General features: G+C 43.0%; 1 protein-coding gene across 4 annotated transcripts in view; it reads left to right on the top strand.

The window, feature by feature from the left end:
- The window catches only part of DLG5 (discs large MAGUK scaffold protein 5), a 170,109-nt gene that overhangs the window by 74,168 nt on the left and 76,896 nt on the right, over positions 1-19,045 (top strand). For 2 of the 4 annotated variants that reach the window (XM_069068327.1, XM_069068325.1), the window contains exons 2-3: positions 574-642; positions 17,192-17,360. In XM_069068327.1, the coding sequence (XP_068924428.1) occupies positions 574-642; positions 17,192-17,360 (238 nt within the window). The remainder of the gene's footprint in view (positions 1-573; positions 643-17,191; positions 17,361-19,045) is intronic. The other 2 variants (XM_069068328.1, XM_069068326.1) reach the window with 1 other exon arrangement.

The raw sequence follows: 19,045 nt of genomic DNA, 5'->3' as shown, positions 1-19,045 counted from the left end.
ATCCAGGAAGAGATATCCCATAGAGAGGACTGCAGATTGGTACTCTGGAGGAAGGAGGAAGCTGGATGCCTTAGAGCTGACCCTTGAAGCTTTGGGACTGGATGACATTGCCAAGGGAGTAAAAATAAGGAGGGAAGAGGAGCCAGGATAGAACCTTCGATATCAAAGGAATGGGAAGAGCAAGCAGAGCCAAGAGGTAGATAGGAGTGGTCAGAGGGGTAGGAATAATCAGTTTTGTTCTTTGTCAGGTAGGGCAGTGATGTCTCCAGAAGGAGGGAATTGTTAAATAACGAAAGGTCAGGGAGGGGGAAGACTGAGAATAGGACTCTAGGTTTGGTGATGATGATTAGGAGATTTGATAGGTGACCTTGGAGAGAGAGCAGCTCCAGTGGAAAGGTGGGAGTGGAAGCCAGATTGTGAGGGGTTAAAGATTGAGGAGGGGGTAAGCAGGTGGAAGCAGTGGCTGTCTGATCTGATTGGTCTTACTCTGGTCAATTGCTGAGGAAGGCAGAAAGGCAGCAGGAGGAGGGACAAATTCGGGTTCTAATAATTTGTCTCCCCTTTCATTCCCAGGATCCACTTACAGCGTCTTGTCCATCATGCCCTCGGACTCAGAAAGCAGCAGTTCCCTCAGCAGTGTGGGTGAGTACCACTCTGCCAGTGTCAGCCCTTCAGGAAGTGCCAGGGGAGCCAAAGTCCAAAGGTCTGGCTCTCTGCCAGCCTGCCTGTCAGTAGGGTGTGTGGAGCCACAGAGGCTGATGCCACTAGCCAGGGTGTAGTTCAGAGTTGACCTGGACTGTTCAGATTCTCCCACTGTTTTCTCATTCAGTGGAGTTTTCTCTAATAAGCAACTATAGGGAGTCATCTTAGAGGAGGAGGAGAAAACCTGGCTTTACGTAATGTTCAAATGGAAGGTGATTGTTTGGGACAATGGATGGTTTTCCATACCAGTGCCTTGTAGAGCCTGTAATTCTTCTCTGTAAGCTTGTCTGCACAAGCCAAAGTCCTTTTCATAGAATCACAGAATTTCAGTTGCAAGTCTCTTGAATGGCTGTCTGGACCAACCCGTAGCTGCAAAGCAAAGCCTTTTACAACATAACCAGTCATCATTCTTTTGCTTGAACATCTGTAGGGAGAAGGAAATTTAGTACCTCCAGAAGCAACGCATTCCATTTTTGGATCGCCCTAATCATTAGGACGTTGTTTCTTAATATCAAGTTCAGATTTTCTTCTTGGCAGCTTCTCATTGCTCTTTTGTTCTTCCCTCCGGGGTCGAGCAGAACAAGACTAATCTCTTTTTTTTAAGGACAGTCTTTTTGAAGTCTTGGAAGAGCTGGATGTGGTGGTCTATGCCTATAATGTCTGCTACTGGGGAAGAGAGATGGGAGGATCTCTTGGGTTCCGGAGTTCTGAGCTGTGCTGAGCTAAGCTCAAAAAGTATCCGAACTAAGTGAGATGTTTAGGATTGGAAAGGAGTGCGACCACCTCATTTGTAGATGAGGAAACCCAGGTTTATATAGGGGTTGCATTGTTGAAGTGCAAGTTTTTTTGGTGGCTACTCTCTGCTGAGGACCCTCTTTCCAAAACGTGGACCTAATAATAAAACTGCCCTACCAGGCTGAGTTCAAGAAAATTCCAGGTTTGAAGGCTTGTCTTTCGGGGGTGCTGATTTCAGATTGTCTTAGGAGGTGAGGCCACTTTCCACTTTATTAGATATACTTTATGAACAATGATGGGCAGTGCCTATGGGTGCTTCTTTGAAGCCCTGTGGATAAAAGAGAAATCTTTTCCTGTACAGTGCCTTGGACCTCTCTAGACCTGGGGGCTGGTGAATTATATATAGACTGTTTACATTCGTTGTTTTCCTTGGGTTTATTTGTACAGGAGTTGTATAGAAAGAAGACACAGGAATAGGGTCACTGGTAAATTGTGAATGTGACAGTGAATATAAGGTCATAGATTCTGAGCTGGCAAGGTCCCCAGAGGTCTTCTGGTTGATTTTTTTAGGCAAGCAAACTCAATATCAGAGATGAAATGATTTGCTGAAAGCCCCATGGAGGTCAGGGGAGCATTTGAACACAGACAGTATGGTATGGTGGGATAGAGAGAATTCTGGATTTGTATTCAAGGGATCTGGGTTTGAATCCTGTAGTTTTTGGGGGGTGGGGTTGGGTTGGGGGAGGAATGTGTGGGGAGAAGACAAGTATATACAGATTTACAATAAGTATGTACAGAATAAACTCAAAGAAAATAAATACAAATAAACACAAGGTAACCAATTGAAGGGTAGCTGTGGGGGGGAAGGCACTAGTGGTTGTATGTGTATGTGTGGTGGGGGTCAGGAAAGACTTCATGGAGAAGGTGGTACTCAGCTGAATCTCAAACAAAGAGGGATTCTGTAAGGATTCAATGATGGCTCTTTATTCCTGTTCACTGCTTCCCAGCAGGGCCCAGGGCTCTGAATGTTACCCTGGTCCCTGCTCACAGGGGCAGGGGAAAATGAGCTCATTCTCACTAAAGGGCTAGGTACTTAATACTTTTCCATACCCAAGAACATGTAAATTTTAAAAAGGCAGAGGATGATGTTTAAGCCAAAAGGAGAAATTATCAGTAGTTTTAGAATGTCAGGTCTCGGCTGGTGATGGGTTTTTGGAGTGGGGGGCCTTTCTAGTGCCCCTTCCATTTCAGTCTGTCAGTGACTTTTCCACTTACGTCAGGAGCATGAGGGAGAGCCAAGACTCATCCCTCAGGCTCCTTTTCCGCTGTCATGGGCAGATGGGAAGCAGAGCTCACTTTTGATTCAAGGAGCAGCGTGAGCTTTCTCAGCTACGTGACCAGATTTTGATGCTGAAAGACTTGGAGAAAAGGGTGAGCGCACACACGCGCACACACACACACACACACACACACACACACACAAAATCTGTCTGTCTGTCTATCTCATGCTCATTAAATCTCTCCTATATTTATTCAGAGCCTGGTCTTAGTTGTATCTCTTTTCTTTATTTTTGCTTTTAAAATTTCATGTGTAGCTGTTTTTTCTGCCTCTGGGAAGGGCTGGGTTACTTAATGCATCCTACTTATTGGGCAGACCAGTAGTGACTGTTTTAACAACAACATATATATCTGTGCATGTACCTACATACACACAGTCACGTTCCTTCTTTCTCACAAATCTTACTTGAACTGAATAGCCAAAGTAGATCATTTGCTAGTTTTTATTGACTTGACACTGAATTCAATGGAATAGTTTTTTTCTTTTTTTAAAAATTAAATTAACAAAAAGGTTTTTTTTCCACTAATATCTTTTTTCACCACCTGTGTTTACCTATATTTCCTTCCCCCGTCCCCTGCCCAGAGAGCCATCCTTTGTAATAAAGAATAAAAATAGAAAAGCATTTTTGAAGGGCTTCCTCTGTGTGATAAAAGTCAAAGGAAATTGTCCCTGCCCTCAAAAAGCTTATATTCTACTGGTGGGGGTGAGGCATGGATGCAAATATATAATAGTATGAAGGAAATTGAGAAGGATGTTGCTCTTATAACTTGGGGGATCTGAGAAGGCTTCCTGGAAGCAGTGGTACTTGAGATGAAACTTAAAGGAAGAAAAGAATTCTGAGGCAGAAATAAAGAAGGAGCGGAATGCCTTCGAGGCATGCGGGACAGCTTGTGTAAAAGTAGGACAGGTCATAAAGAATTTAGACAACAGCTTGTAGTTCACTTTGGTTAATGAAATGTAGACATTGTTATTCCAATGTAGAATTGACTCTATGTCTTTTTAAAATTTTATTTTAGTCAGTTAATGAAAATGTTTTCTCTCTTTTACTTCCATCCCATGGCAGGTGGGTGGGGTAGGGGGATGGGGAGGGGGGGAGAGAAGAAAAACAGAATCTCTGTAACAAACACATAGTTGAGCAAAACATATTTTTGCAATGATGATGTCCAGAAATGCCTGTCTTGTCCTAAGAGGAGGATGAGTAGTGTGTATTTCATCACTAGTTTTCTGGAATCATGGTTGGTCATTCTTAAGTCTTGCAAAGCTTTTTTTTTTTTTTTTTACAGTTTTGTTGTTAATTTATAAATTGTTTTCCTGGTCCTACTTATTTCACTTTGCATCAGTTCATAGACGTTTTCTCAGGTTTTTAAGAATTTTTTTATAGTATTTCTTACAGCAGGCTCTTTATATCAACCAAAAGGGATTCTTTTAATCGAGGTGTGAGAGAAATATGCCTCAGCAACTAAAATTTATACTTCCCTTCTGATCAGATTGCCTTTTGTGGAGAATATCAGGGTGTAGGTGAATTAGGAGAAAGATATATCAGGTGAATTCTTGGATCTAGTGAGACTTTGGTTAGACAAATAAACTGATGTGGTTAAGTTAGGTTTCCTTACTCCTTGCCTAGATTATTGCAGTATTTTTCTGCCTTCAGTCTTTCATATACCTGTCCAAGTAATCTTCCTAATACAGTTTTATTCTGGAACTGCCTTTCTCCAAATCCTTCCCCAGCTTCCTATTGCCTATAACATAAAGTGTGAATAAAGCACGTTAGCTTGATACTTAAGTCATTTCTTGTCATCTCAATATCACTGCTGCCCCTTTGAGTCTACTTGCCCTCTTCATTTCCCTCCTGTGACTGTACTAGTAAGGGTTTCTGACCTTCTCTTCTCCCCTTCTGCCTCTGGATATCCTTAGAGTCTTTCCCTCACTCCCTCTACCCTACTGTGACTTGCTGAAAATCCATCAGGTAGCATCTATGAAACTCTTTCCTCGTACTTGTTTTTAGGATTTTGTCTGGATCCTCCCTTTGCTAGTATCACCTATCAGCACATCACCTTACAGGTATTAGGCACTTAGGAAGCATTTGAATGGATTTTGAATTTTATCGTCCTTATTTGTGATGTATCTTTATATCTCTTTATGCGCAATCTCAGTTATGGCCAATGTGAAAAGTGCATTTGTTGTAAAATCATGTCTGCCCCTTCATGACCCCGTTTGGGTTTTTTGGGCAAGGATACTGGAATGGTTTGCTATTGCCTTCTCCAACTCATTTTACAGATGAGGAAACTGAGGCAAACAGGGCCAAGTGACTTGTCTAGGGTTACACAGCTCACAAGAGGACAGGAACGGTGTATATCCTTAATGCCTAGAGAGGCATCCTGGTATTGTGAGAATACAGGAACCTGGTGGTCTTAGGGCAAGAAAGACCTGGATTGGAGTCCTGCTTCTCGCACATGCTGTCTATACTTGTTGACACTGGGAAAGCGAGATTCCTCAATAGATCGGAAAGATTTATAGTTGGAAAGGAGTTTAGAAGTTATGTGAACTAGTCCTTCTGTTTTACATGTGGAAAAATGGTGCCCCAGAGAAGTTATGTGCCTTGTTGATGGCCACCCAGGTAAGAAGTGACCATTGTTAGATAGGTCAGTCATCCCGCCAACTAGCATTTATTAAGGTAGGCTTTGAAGCCAAGTTCTCTGGTCTCATATCTCCTTTCCTTGGGCGGTGTGCTCAGTACTAACAAGCTGTGTTCTACTCTGTTGTTTCTGTCCTAATTTATATGAGTTGTCTCCTTCAATTGAACGCATGCCTCTTCTGGGCAGGGATTGTTCCTGCTTTTTCTTTGTATCTGCAGTGCTCAGCACAGGTTGGCATGTAATAAAGGCTGGCTGGTTGGTAGACAAGTGTAGTATGCTAAATGTTGACACTGAAGTAATTTCCACTCTCCAAATACTGAAAACCTAATTTATTTCCTTCAATTTATTTCTGGTTCCTAGAAAAGGATCAGGTGTGAAGGAAGAAGTTAATCATTCCTGGGTAGCACTTGCCACAGGGCAGCTGAATGGTGCAATGGATAAGGCACCAGGCTTAGAGTCATGGAGACTCAACTTTCCCAGTTCAAATCTGACCTCAGACACTTACTATCGGTGTGAATTTGGGCAAATTACTTAAACTTGTTGGCTTCAGTTTCCTCATCTGTAAATTGAGTTGGAGAAAGAAATGGCAAACCACTCTACTATCTTTGCCAAGAAAACCCCAAAAGGGGCCATGAAGAGTTGGACGTGACTGAAAAAGACTGAACAACTAAAGCACTTTACATATTGGCCTTGACTGAGACTATGTTTTATTGTGCATCTTGGGTCCTCCATCACCTCTCTTGTTTGTTTGTCCTTGGTTCTTTTTTTTTTTTTAAAGCAATCGGGGTTAAGCGACTTGCTCAAGGTTACACAGCCAGTTATTTCTGGGTGTGGTGCGGAGTATCTGAGCCCAGATTTGATCCCCAGGTTATCCTGACACTGGAGCCGGTGTTCTTACTCGCTGAGCCACCTGGCCGCCCCTTGTCCTTGGTTCTTGAAGAGGACCATGACATCAGGAAGGTGATGTCATGATTTGCAAGTGCATTGGATTTAAGTGAGGGAGGGCTGTGCAAGGTCAGCAGCCTCACTCTCTCCTCCAGAGACATCTGGGTCAGGTGACCAGATATAGATCAGTATGACTGGAGATGGCCCTGGCCTTTTTAAGCCAAGGTCTTTCCCAGGTCTCAGTTTGACTGAGGCAACACCCATTCAGTGATTAAGGCTACGTAAGAACTGAGGCAAAGAATGACCTCTGGGAGGTTATAACAATAAAAATTTATATTCCTCTCTATCACCAGATGGGGTAATGTGCTTCAGCAGTCAGGCAACAAGCACAAAGCCATTATTACGAAGACTAAGTTAAGTTTTGCCAGCACAAAAAAGGGCAAAAAATAGTCCTTGTAACTCAGGGAGTTTACTAATGGGAGAATACCACAGAAATAACTAGGTACACGTAAGCTATATACAGAGTAGATGAAGGTAGTCTAAAGGGAGAGAGCCTTAGTGGTCTGGGATTGGGGATGGGAGAGGGACTGGAAAAAGCTTCTTTCAGAAGATGGGATTCGAACTGAGTCTTGATGGGAGGCAGGGAAAGAGGGCAGAACATTGCAGTCACAGGAGGGGGGGAGTCAAGGCACAGTCACAGGAATGTTGATTTGAGCAACTTGTAAGTACACCTGTGTAGCCGAATAGAGGCCCTGGAGGGGATGAATGTGAGAGAAACCTGTAGTGACTCTGATACTTTCATTATGTCTGTGTGACTGGCCAAGTCACTGAGAAGCTGCTGACCTGCATTAGAGGTAGAGAGAGTCTCCTCAATCAGGAATTCCCTATGCCGGTGAAATCATAGGTCCTTAGAAACAACAGCAAACTCACGACATCTTTGTGCAAGGGAATATATCTTTGGCGCGTGGAGCGAAAGGAGAGAAAACTTTCTTTGTCGGCAGTTTTAAGCAACTTGGTTCGGTTTGGAATTTCATGTATAATCGGGACAGGGACATCAAACCTCAATATCCGGGGCCTTTGCCTGTGGCTCTTGGGCACTCACCTGTGTCTTCAGATTAGAATGGGGCTCATGTTAGTCCTTGGATTTATTATAGCTAAAAAAGATGCTATGCACTCTGGAAAGTTACTCTCTCCAGGCTTGCAGCCATCATTAGCACCAGGCCCACATGCTCTCTCTCCTAAGTGCTGTGTTGAGTTGTCAAGACATTTTTACTGAGGAAGCTTCTCAGGGCAGATTGAGAGTAGAGAGATGGGGAGGGAGGGAATAAACATTGATATAGACCTGCTGTCAAGTGCTGCATTAAGTAAGGACTTGTACAGATATTTTCTCCTTTGAAAAGTGGATTTGGAAAAGAAAGTAGCCTTGGGCCTTCAGGCCTTTCTTTGGAGAACGCTGGTGCTCAGGGGTCATATTGCTCCTTGGCCCTTGTCCTAGCTGTTCTCAAGGGTTGTATCATTGTTGGAACAATTGGGCTTGCTTCTGCCGCACCTGACCCTATCTAGCCAGAGAGCTGACCTCCAGCCATGGGAAGGAGGAGAACTGGTTTCCAGGGTGATGATCTGTAGTCGAGCTCACCTGATACGGACTGTTGTCACTCTCAACAGGTGATTGGGATAAAGTGTCCCTTCCTTTTCTTCCCCATGCCGCTAATTCTAGGAAGGAAAGAGGCAAAAAAGGAATCTGGGAAGTTGACTTTAATGACCAAAAAATGATTTTTAAATAATCTCTGAGCTTACCTATGCATCATCATTACCAACCAGTCTGTAATGTTTGCTGACCTCGGTTGTGATTTCATCGGTAGGAGGAGCTCTCAGGGAGGAAATCTCTTTGCCAATGCAGATTGGCACTTTCTCTGAAACTTAAGAGTTTTAGGAAGTTGTCCAGGGCACTGGGAGGCTAAGTGATTTGGAGGTCACAGTCAGTATGTGTCTGAGGCAAGACAGGAATCTCAGCCTTCCTAACTTGGAGGCTGACAGCTCTCTATTCACTGTGCCCTGTGCCCTCTGGGTCTATGTGGAACTCAGTTTCCTTATCTATAAAATGGGGATAATAATGATACTTTACTTCACGAGTTGTGAGGATTGAATTGGATAATATACATAAAGCACTTCGTATAGTTTAAAATGTTATATACATGTTAACCATCATTGTCATCATTATTAATACTTGTAGTTATTATCACTAATGTCTCAGAGAATGTATATTCCACCCATCAGGAAAGATCTCCCTTCTGGTTATTTCTGAGTTGTCCCTGTGGAATGTTTGAGACTTTGTTGACTCTAACCATCTCAATGATATTTGCTATTATTATAAATAAAGCAAATCCCTCTGGTGTCACTCATTATCCCATCATGATAGATAACTTTATTTATTTTTTTTTTTAAAGCAGTCGGGGTTAAGTAACTTGCTCAAGGTTACACGGCCAGTTATTTCTGGGTGTGGTACTGAGTGTCTGAGCCCGGATTTGATCCAGGTCATCCCGACACTGGAGCCAGTGCTCTTACTTGCTGAGCCACCTGGCTGCCCCTAAGCAATTGGGGTTAAGTAACTTGCTCAAGGTTACACAGCCAGGTGTTTCTGGGTGGATGCTGAGTGTCTGAGCCCAGGATTCGATCTCCAGGTCTTCTCAACACTGGAGCCGGTGCTCTTACTCGCTGTGCTACCTGGCCGCCCGATAACTTCATTTATTAAGTGTTTGCTTATGTACAAGGTCATGTTTTAGGTACAGAGACTATGAGGAAGAAACTCAACCAGGCCTTACTGTCAAGGAGCTCACCTTCTACTGACCAGAAGGGGCTCTGTAGAGGGGAGAAGGAGGAAGAAGATGAGGTGGGAGTTTCCTGATTTAAGTATTAAAGTTTTTTCATTTTAACAAGTTGGATTAACTGGTTTCCCCTGGCAACCCTTTGTTCTTGCTGGATTATAGTAGACAGTAGATAAAAGACCAAGGTAAGGGAGGATTTGTAAGCAGTAGACAGCACGATAGTAAGGGAAATTTACAATTGCCCATAAAGGGGGGGAGATTACAAGAAGAGGAAAAAAAACCATGTACAAGCCCAATTACCTCCTCACCTTCTCTACAAAACCAAAAAAAGCACCTCCTTCCTCCTTAAAAATCTAGAAAAGTATAGAAGTAATGGGCTAATTATTTTGGGAACATAGGTTTTTAATTGTTTTTATTTTATTTTTTAATTTTTTGCTTTTTGGAGGTCAGTTGGGGTTAAGTGACTTACCCAAGATCACACAGCTAGTTTTTGTATTAAGTGTCTGAGGCCGGATTTGAACCCAGGTCCTCCTGACTCCAGGACTGGTGCTCTATTCACTGTGCCACCTAGCCGCCCCTGTTGTTTATTTTTAATAAATTCTGAAGATCAAGTCAGGAATTCTGGCTGGCAGTGAATACCTCACTGAGGTGTTAATTGAACTTATCCCAGAAGGCATCACCATATTAATTATAGCCCAGTATAATATCAATAATGCTGAACTTTTGTTAGTAGAAAGGGTTAAATGATGTCCGGTCTGGCTCTCTCATTGACTGGATCAGGTAGCATCCTCAGCACTTTGAGGGGCTGTAATTTTCTGTGGTGTAGGTGTTCCTTGTACTGACCGGGTTATAACCTGCCATTGACTTCATTGATTGTCTTTGAGAATTGCTCTGGACAAAGAATTCATTCTTTCAGAATCATCCAGGAGATGAATCTCTGTGGATTCATCCTGCCTGCTCTTCAGGTGACAGAGATATAATTTGTGGCTAGGCCTATGTCCTCAGAACCTTCCTATTTTGCTGAAGGACTTGACAAAAGTTGTTAACGTATCTCCAGATAGAGCTTTGATTTTATCACTGTGGAAGTTCCCTCCATATGAAACAGATTGCAACCCATTCATATGGTGCATTCTGTGGGCCTCTTGTCTGTGTCCTCCTTTAAGTGGAACACAGGGTCAAGGGCTACCTAACTTTCTAGAGACCTGTCTAGATCTTGTCTAACATTGTGAGGTTATCAATGAATCAATAGATTTAGAGTTGGAATAGGCCTTGATCTCATGCCAGGAGTCCTATAGTTAGTGTCAGGCATGTTTCCATCCCAGGCCTTCCAGGTTCCAAGCCCAGAACCCAATAGGTAGAACACAGTGTACTCCACTAGCGTAGCCTTTGTCCATGCAGGGTCACCTTGACATCACAGTGAATCGATGAAGTGAATTTTCCATTAAGAATATAGAGAATAGGGACAGCTAGGTGGCGCAGTGAATAGAGCACCAGTCCTGGAGTCAGGAGGACCTGAGTTCAATTTCGACCTCAGACACTTTACACTTACTAGCCATGTGACCCTGGGCAAGTCACTTAACCCCAATTGCCCTGCCTTCTCCCCTCCAAAAAAAAAAAAAGAATATAGAGAATAAAAGTGTTTATACCTTTAATGGCTAGATTTCTGTTACCTGGAAAATCCATTACTCTGTGGTGGTTGGAAAAGGGTGGTAAAATTGGAGGCAGTAAATTAAAATACTGATTGCTGCTTCTAATCTGTGTAATGTTTGGCAAGTCATTTAATCTTTCTCTGACCCTTGGTTTCCTTTTATGTAAAATGATGTGTTGGACTCCTTCCATGTCTAAATATAGGATCCTGTGATTTCATTTCTAAGGATAAATAGAATATTGCCGTAATGCCTTAAATTTCTGTGTTACTTTCTCTTCAAAGTATTTACATCTCATTTAATCCTGATAAACCAGTGAGGTAGATCAGTTGTTGGTCAGTCATTTTGCAGTTGTGTCTGACTCTTTGTGACCCCATTTGGGGTTTTCTTGGCAAAGATACCAGAGTGGTTTGCTTTTTCCTTCTCTAGCTCATTTTCCAGATGAGGAAACTGAGGCAAACAGGGTTAAGTGACTTGCCCAGGATCACACAGCTAGTAAGTGTCTCAGGCCAGATTTAAACTCAGAAAGATGAGTCCTGACTCCAGGCCTGGCATTCTATCCACTGTGCCACCTGGTTGTCCACTAGAGAGGTCAGGCAGGGAATGTTTTGCTGGTTGGAGAAGCTAAGGCCCACCCAGAGAACTCAGGAGACTATTGTGGCTAGATTTGGAGTCAGAAAGACCTGGGTTCACATTTTTCTGCTGATGCTTAGTAGTTTTGAAGCTATGGGTTGATTTCTTAGCCTTCATGCCTCAGTTTTGTCCTTTGTACATGGGTATAACAACAGCTCTAATACCTATCTGATGTGGTTGTATTGAGGTCCAAGTGGGATGATATATGTAAAGGGACCTGAAAACCTTAAAATATTATACAGAGATCATCTCTTAGGAAATGATTTGCTTAAGGTTGTGTGATGAGTCATCATGCTTCCCTTTTGGATTATACCCTTCTTCCCTTTTTAGGATATCACTAACCTCCTCAGTGTTTATCTCTGTTCTATGCAAAGGTTCCTTACTGTTCCCCAGTCCTTATATGGAGGGCCCTTTCTTAGAGCCTTACTCCATGGTGCCTTTCAACAAAATGGCTTTTCCCATCCTTTACCAAGATGGCTGGTGACTTTGGAGAGGGATGGGGTGCTTTGGGATGAGCCCTCTGCTGGGAAATAGGGTACTTGGGTTCTAGTCCTTTTCCTATCTGATGTTGGACAAATAAATTTATATAATTTATTTTAATTAATTTAATTAAATTAATAATTAATAAATAATAAAATTTAAAATTTAATTAAATTAATAAATTCAGCTCACCTGAAGACTGGAACCAAGACCAGTTGATTCTTCTTCAAGCTTAAAGATCTATAGGGGTTTGACGTGGTTTTATGATTCTATGTTGATTTGGTGGTTTTGAAGCAATAAATAAAAATGTATTTATTAAGTGCTTACTTTGTGGCACCTGCTGTGCTGGGTATAGATGAGACTAGATATTCCCTATCTTGAAGCAGATTGCATTCTAATATTAGCAAATCAGCAAGGCATCATGTGTCTATTCTATTGGAGGAGATAGTAAGTACATATACATGTACATGCAGCATAAATTTAAAATGAATATGTATAAATATGTACAAAGTAGTTAAATACTAGATAGTTGGGGAGGAAGAATAGTAGATTGAAGGAAATTAGGAAAAAGCTTTATTTGGAAGATCATTCAGTCAATAAATATTTATTAAGTGCCTACTACTATGTTCCTAGTATTATATAAAGTACTAGGGATAGAAAGGGGCTTCTATGTGGCATAGTGAATAGAGCAGTAGGCCTGGAGACAGGAAGACCTAAGTTCAAATCCAGCCATAGACTCTTACTTACCAACTGTGTGACTCTGGACAAGTCACTTAACCCTATTTGTAAAATGAGCTGGAGAAGGAAATGGCAAAGCACTCCAGAATCTTTGCCAAGAAAACCTCACGTAGAGTCAGACACAAAATGACTGAACAACAACTAGAGATACCAAGACAGGCAGAAGTCCCTGCCCTCAATCTAAAGGGGGGAAAGATCACACACAAAAAGGGAGTTGATGAGGAGATTGACTAGCCAGGGGAAAGAGAGTATCTGCATGATAAAAGTTCCAAGGAGTGAGACTGAGGCTGGTGGAAAGGATAAGTTGCTTGGTCTGGGCATCCTCCCTGAAAAGAGGATCTGGGAGAAGCTCTCCACCCTCTCCAGTCAGGTGTGAATTACGATGATGATTCTATGGGACTCATTGCAAGTCTGGAGGAGCTCAGCCAGGTAGGAAATGATGAGATGGCTGCCCACAGCTCACTCCTTACATGTAGGCTGGGTGCATCTTAAAGGAAGAGGAGGATTCTGGAGAGTGCATTCCAAGCATGTGGGACGGCCAGTACAGAGATGAGAAGGTGGGTGAAGGAATGTTGTGTGAGGAACCCAGAGAAATCTAGTTTGGCTAGATTGCAGAGAGAGGGAGGGGGAGAATCAAGCCCATTAGGGCCAGAAAGATAGGTTGGGGAGGTCAGGCAAGGGTGTTTTGTCCTGGGAAGTTCCAGGGATGGTGAGTGGAACAATGGTTCTGTGTAGCCTTCTCCACTCCCACTGACAATTCTAGGCAGCTTCTTCCCTGAAGGGTGATTTGGGGGTTGGTCAGCCCTTCCTTGTCGAGTTGTTTATTCAGAGATCTCCCTGATGGTAGAGAAAGTCCTAACTCGGTAGGAAATGAGTCTTTATCTACTGGAAGGTGAAATGGGTGGCCCACACGAACCAGCTTTTTGGGTCTCATCTTTTCCTAATAGCTTTGGTTCCATTGTTGGGATGTTCTGTTTCTCTGGTCCTTGCTCTTCTCATCCTCAAAATTATGGGGTTGGATTACATCAATAGCCCCCAATCTATTTTTGGTAAGGAATGTACTTTTTGTCTCCCAGAAGTGGAAAGATGTCCTTTGTTGCACCTGACCCTATGGAACCAAGACATCATTGAAGCATGGAGATTAGGGGAAGATCAGAAGGCCTGGCACAAGGAATTAGTAGCTGGGATCACTTTCTGGCAGGGTATGAACAAAGGATGGAGAAGGCCGAGCATGGTGTGGATCAGAACCAGGACTTTCTCCAGTTTCCTGTATCTTTACGTGTTCAACGCCTCTTCTGCTCCTGGGGCATGTTTCATTTGCATGTAGGAAGGTGGAATAGATTTGGGGGAAGAATGAAATTCTGAATTCAGTAGCCTGGGTAAAGAAAGGTGCTGGAAGCTAACTAGCCCTTGATAAGCAGATAGCCTGAAGCTCCAGAGTTGGGAGTGAAAACTTAGCAGGGCGAGCTGCTGTGGGGCTCTGGCAGCCTGCTGGAGTGTGTGGCAAAATCTTGTTTGTCTGAGAAGGGTGGGCAAATGACCGGAAAGAGGTCAGGTGATTTAGGGGAACAGAGCTGGAGCTCTGTTATTGGGTTATTGGGATCCAGGAGACCTGGATTTGAATCTCAGCTCGAATGCTTTGTGGAATCTTGAACAAGTCACTGGACCACTCTCCAAGCTTCAGTTTCTTCATCCTTAAAATGGGAGTACTAATACTAATAATACTATCCCATTTCATGGGGTTTTTGTGAGGAAAATATTTTAAGGTTTAAAACAATGTAAAAATATGACTTAGGATGATTTCAGAGTGAATGAGACCCTTGAGTTACTTGCCCTGGTCCCCTCCCTCTCCACTGCATCATGTTGTCAAATGGGTTTTTTCAATGTAGTTGAGTCATTTTTAAGTTGTGACCTGCTCTTTTTTTTGGGGGGGGGGGAGGTGTCAGAAAAGGCTTCATAATAAGAAGAATTATGCCTACAAAGCCAGAGGACCACTGTTCAAATCTCGGCTTTTCCACTTAATACCTATATGACCATATTTTGTTAAGTCCTTCAGTTGTATCCTCCTCTCCATAATGCCATTAGGGGTTTTCTTGGCAGAGATCCTGGGGGTGGTTTGCTATTTCCTTCTCCAGTTCATTTTACAGATGAGGAAACTGAGGCAGATAGAGTTACATGACTTGCCCAGGGTCACACAGTCAGTAAGCGTCTGAGGCTAGATTTGAACTTGGTAAAATGAGTCTTTCTGTCTAGCTTGGTGTTAATTGATATAAAACCGGGCTTCTCTTTGTTCCTCTCACATAATACTGTCTTCTGTCTCTGTGTCTTTGTGTTTCTTTTTCTTCCCTCTTGACTGGAAGGTATTCTCTCCTCGTCTCTGTCTGATAGAAGCCCTCAATTCTAGACATAGCCCAAGTACTATCTTGTGCTAGAAGCTTTTCCTGATCCCTTTTAAGGCTTCTATTTACCTTGATCTAATGTCCTTGTATTTGCATCTAGTCTGTATGTTATTATTTGTGTTTACCTCATTCACCCCAGTAGAATGGAAACTCCTTGAGAGCTAGGATTGGCTTCATCTCAGTCTTTGTGTCTGTCCCCACTGCCTGGCACATAGTAGGTGCTTCATAAATATATGCTGATTGATAGTTGCCAGAGAAATATGAGTTATGATCCCTGACTTCAGGAAGCTTTCATTTGGGGATAGGAAACTCAGGAAACTCAGGATTCCAGAAACAGGACTGTTGAGGGCTTGAAAGGCCAGGTGAATTGCCAAACAGAGGAGTGAGTTTGTATTTGATCCTTGAAGTTTTGGGGAGCCACTGTAATGATTCATTGAGAAAGGGCGAGAGGTGATCAATCAGACTTTGGCAGTGGAGGATGGATTTGAGATAAGAGAAATTTGAGGGAGAGAGACAATTATCCAGGAGAAAGGTGATGAGGACCCTAAGAAGGGCAGAGGCTTTGTGAAAGGAGAGTAGAGAATGGATGGGAGAAGGTAGGACTGGCAAGATTTGGATGTGAGGGGTAAAGATAGATTAGGAGCTGGCTCCACCAGTGATAACCTGGGTGTCACTGAAAGGATGGTCTTTCCCTTGAAAGACACAGAAAAGTTTGGAAGAGTGGTGGGATAGGAAATGAGTTTTATTTTGGGTATGTTGAGTTTGAGATGCCTGTGGGCCATCAGTTTAAAACATTCACTTGGTATTGGGGGACTGGATCTTAGGAGAGCATTCACTCCATTGTCTGGTGAGTGTCAAGTGAGTCAGGAAGCATTTGTTAAACACCTGGGGTGTATGGGGTGTTCAGGGAGCACCAGCGCCTCTGGTGTGAGGACTGGCTGAGCCTTTGGTGTCCACCTGATTCACTCAGCTCTTACCTGTGGTTCCACAGCCACCACACCCTAGGAAAACTATCTCAGCATGAGAGTAACTAGGCCTCAAGGCCATTGGTGAATCAGGAGGCTGTCTTCTCCAGGCATGTGAAGATGTCCCCCAGCCGAACTGGCAGATGAGAACAATGTGTTCTGATGGCCTGAAGCTGTGGAGCACTTAGGGCTTCCTCTAAGAAGCAGCCAAGGTCATCCACTGCATCCTGGGCCACCATCAGTCATTCTGACTTTTGTCTTGTCGCTGGACTTAGATGACTCTGGAAGAGAGAGTGAGGCTGATAACTTTGTGCAGCCCTGACTCACTTAAATCCAGTTCACAAGCAAGTCATCACCCTATGATGTCATTTGTCCTCTTCAAAAACAAAGAACAACTTAAAGCACCCATTATGTGGCAGGCATCTGTGCTGAGCATTGAGAATACAGAGAAAGCAGAAAGTCCTTCTCTCTGGGAGCTCACAGTTTAACGGGGAGACAAGAAAACAATTCGGTACTGATGTGTTTGAGTGTGTGTTAATAGAGGTCTGTGTTATATATAGTTATGTTAAAAATTATAACAGTTATATGTTATGTATTTACAGAACTATATATGTTGTGTGTGCTTATATGATCAATTTGAGATTGTTTCATGTGAAACATAATAAAAAGTGATGTACAAGAACCAGGATAATTTGGAGAGTGTTAATGTGTAAGCACGATGCTCGGTCCAATAGGCACAGAGATGAGTAGGTCTGAATGACCACTTGTCCATGGGGCTGTAGAAGGGCTCTTTGGTCACACAATTTGGACTAGATGGACTCCAACGTCTTTTCCAACTCTGGGAATCTGAGTACTCTAGCACTGAGGAAGGTGCACCAGGGCCATATTTTGTCAGTGAGAAAAACACGATTTGGTAATGGTAAGGGAGGGCAGTCTAGACTAGTGAACAGCATGGCAGGGTGAACTGAAAGCTGGATTTGGAGACAGGAAGATGAGTTCAGATCCCTTCTGAGGCTGTGCGCCTCTGAACAGAATCCTCTCATCTCTCTCAGGCTCCATTCTTTCTGAAAATTGGGATAATAAATAGCCACAGTACCTACCTCACAGGGCTGTTACGAAGCTTAAATGGGATAATGTACGTAAGAGTCTGCTGCTTTCAAGGGCTCCATTAATGCTTCAGTGCTGACGGTTGTCTGCTCTCTCTCCAGGCACGACTGGAAAGGCATCCTCTCCTCCACCCCCCAGCACAGACAGCAGGCAGACGAACGAGAAAGTGGAGAGTCTTTTGATTCAGTTAAGGCTGATCACCCGAGAGAGGGATGAGCTGAGGAAGCGTCTGGCCCTGTCCTCTCCGGGTTCGACTTTTGACGACTGCAGGTCAGATCTGCCTTCTTTGTTCTTCCAGCTTCATTCATTCATTCATCAAGCATCATTCGGTATCCCTGGCATATAGTGCGAGGTGCTAGAGGCACAGAGATGAGCATGAAACCGTCCTTGCCCTCTAGAAACTCCAATTTTACTGTACAAGTGGGTTACTGACCTGGAACTTGCCAGGTGTGGAAAGCAGAGAGGCTTTTTTATCTTAAATCAGCAGTGGGTTCCTGTACATAGCATATATACAGCAAGTGGATCAGTCATCGCCTGTGTGCCCTTGACTTTGATAGGTGCCGGTGACAAAAAGGAAGGCAAAAACAGTGCCTGCCCTCAAGGAGCTTACATTCTAGTGAAGGAGTTAGTGACTAGGTACAGATAACATTAAGTATCTTATGCTCTGTGATGGGATTGGGAATATGAAAATAGAAATAATTCTCGCCCTCAAGGAGTTCACATTCTAAAGGGAGAAGCAACATGTATATATCTTTGAATATTAGACTATATAAAAAACTTTTAGTGTAGTTTATTAAAACTATTAATAGTTATTTAGTAGCTTACGTAATGTATTAAAACTCAGAATTGCACTAAGTCTTTTGGGACACCCTGTATACAAAATAGATACAAAGTGGCTTTGGGAGGGGGAGCATTAGCAGCTTGGTGGGTGGGGGAAGCAGGGGGTTGTTAGACCAGAGGAGAAATGACTCCTTGTCCTATCTTATAAGAAGTAGGAGTCAGGGAGAGAGGGAACACAATTGTTAGCCTCTCTGAGATGCTGGTGGTTTTCTTGATAAAGGGTCATTAGATCTAGAAGCAGAAGGAATCTAGACCAACCTCCATATTTTATAGATGGGGGAACTGAGGTCCAGAGAGGTGAAACTAAAGCCAAGAGCAAAAATTCAAATTTAGATCCCAAAGCTATTGTCCTTTGCATCTCATTATATTTCCTAGAAGGAGAAGAAGGGATGAGTAATTAGGGAAAATTGACCACTTTGGGGCAACTCAGACAATTTTTCTTCAGGGGTGTAGCTAGATGGTGTAGTAGATAAGAGTGTTAGACTTGGAATGAAGAAGATCTGAGTTCAAATCTTTCCTCAGACACTTATTAGCCGTGTCACCCTAAGCAAGTCACTTAACCTCTGCCTGCCTCAGTTTCCCCATCTGCAATGATGGGGTTGTTACGAGGACCAAATGAGGTAATATTTGTGAAACACTCTGGATACCTTAAAGCTCAATGTCAATGGTGGTGTTGCGATTGTTGTCATCATTATTCTTATAACCACATGATCCTTGGCCTCTCAATTCTGCTGAGTTTTCATACTGGTAAGAGTCCTTCTGGCCTTAATGGGCTAACACTGGAGTCTTTTTCCAAGGGTGGTGATCTAGTGCTTCTTAGCCTGTGAAAAATTCTCTTCAGGGAAGGAAAAGCTTTCCTCTCTGATGGGATTGCAGTGGTCTGGGTAGCAGGTCTTCTCTGAGAGGAAACAATCTGTGAGGTCTTTGTTAAGTCCTGACTGTGCTCGGTCTTTTATGAGGTGTTGTGAGGGATACAAGAGGAAAGCACTGTTTTTACACTCAGGGAATTTATAGTCCAGTTAGGCAGAAGAGGCTGACACAAAGGAAAACAGTTAGAGGATAATTTTTGTGGTTCAGTGGTTTTTCAGTAGTTTGACTCTGTGTGACCCCATTTG

Source organism: Petaurus breviceps, unplaced genomic scaffold, assembly GCF_028583685.1.
Source record: "Petaurus breviceps papuanus isolate PSGF00001 unplaced genomic scaffold, PetGlider_PUasm1.0 90762, whole genome shotgun sequence".
Classification (NCBI taxonomy): domain Eukaryota; kingdom Metazoa; phylum Chordata; class Mammalia; order Diprotodontia; family Petauridae; genus Petaurus; species Petaurus breviceps.
Note: the sequence above shows the minus strand (reverse complement) of the source record. Positions and strands in the feature narration are given on the sequence as shown.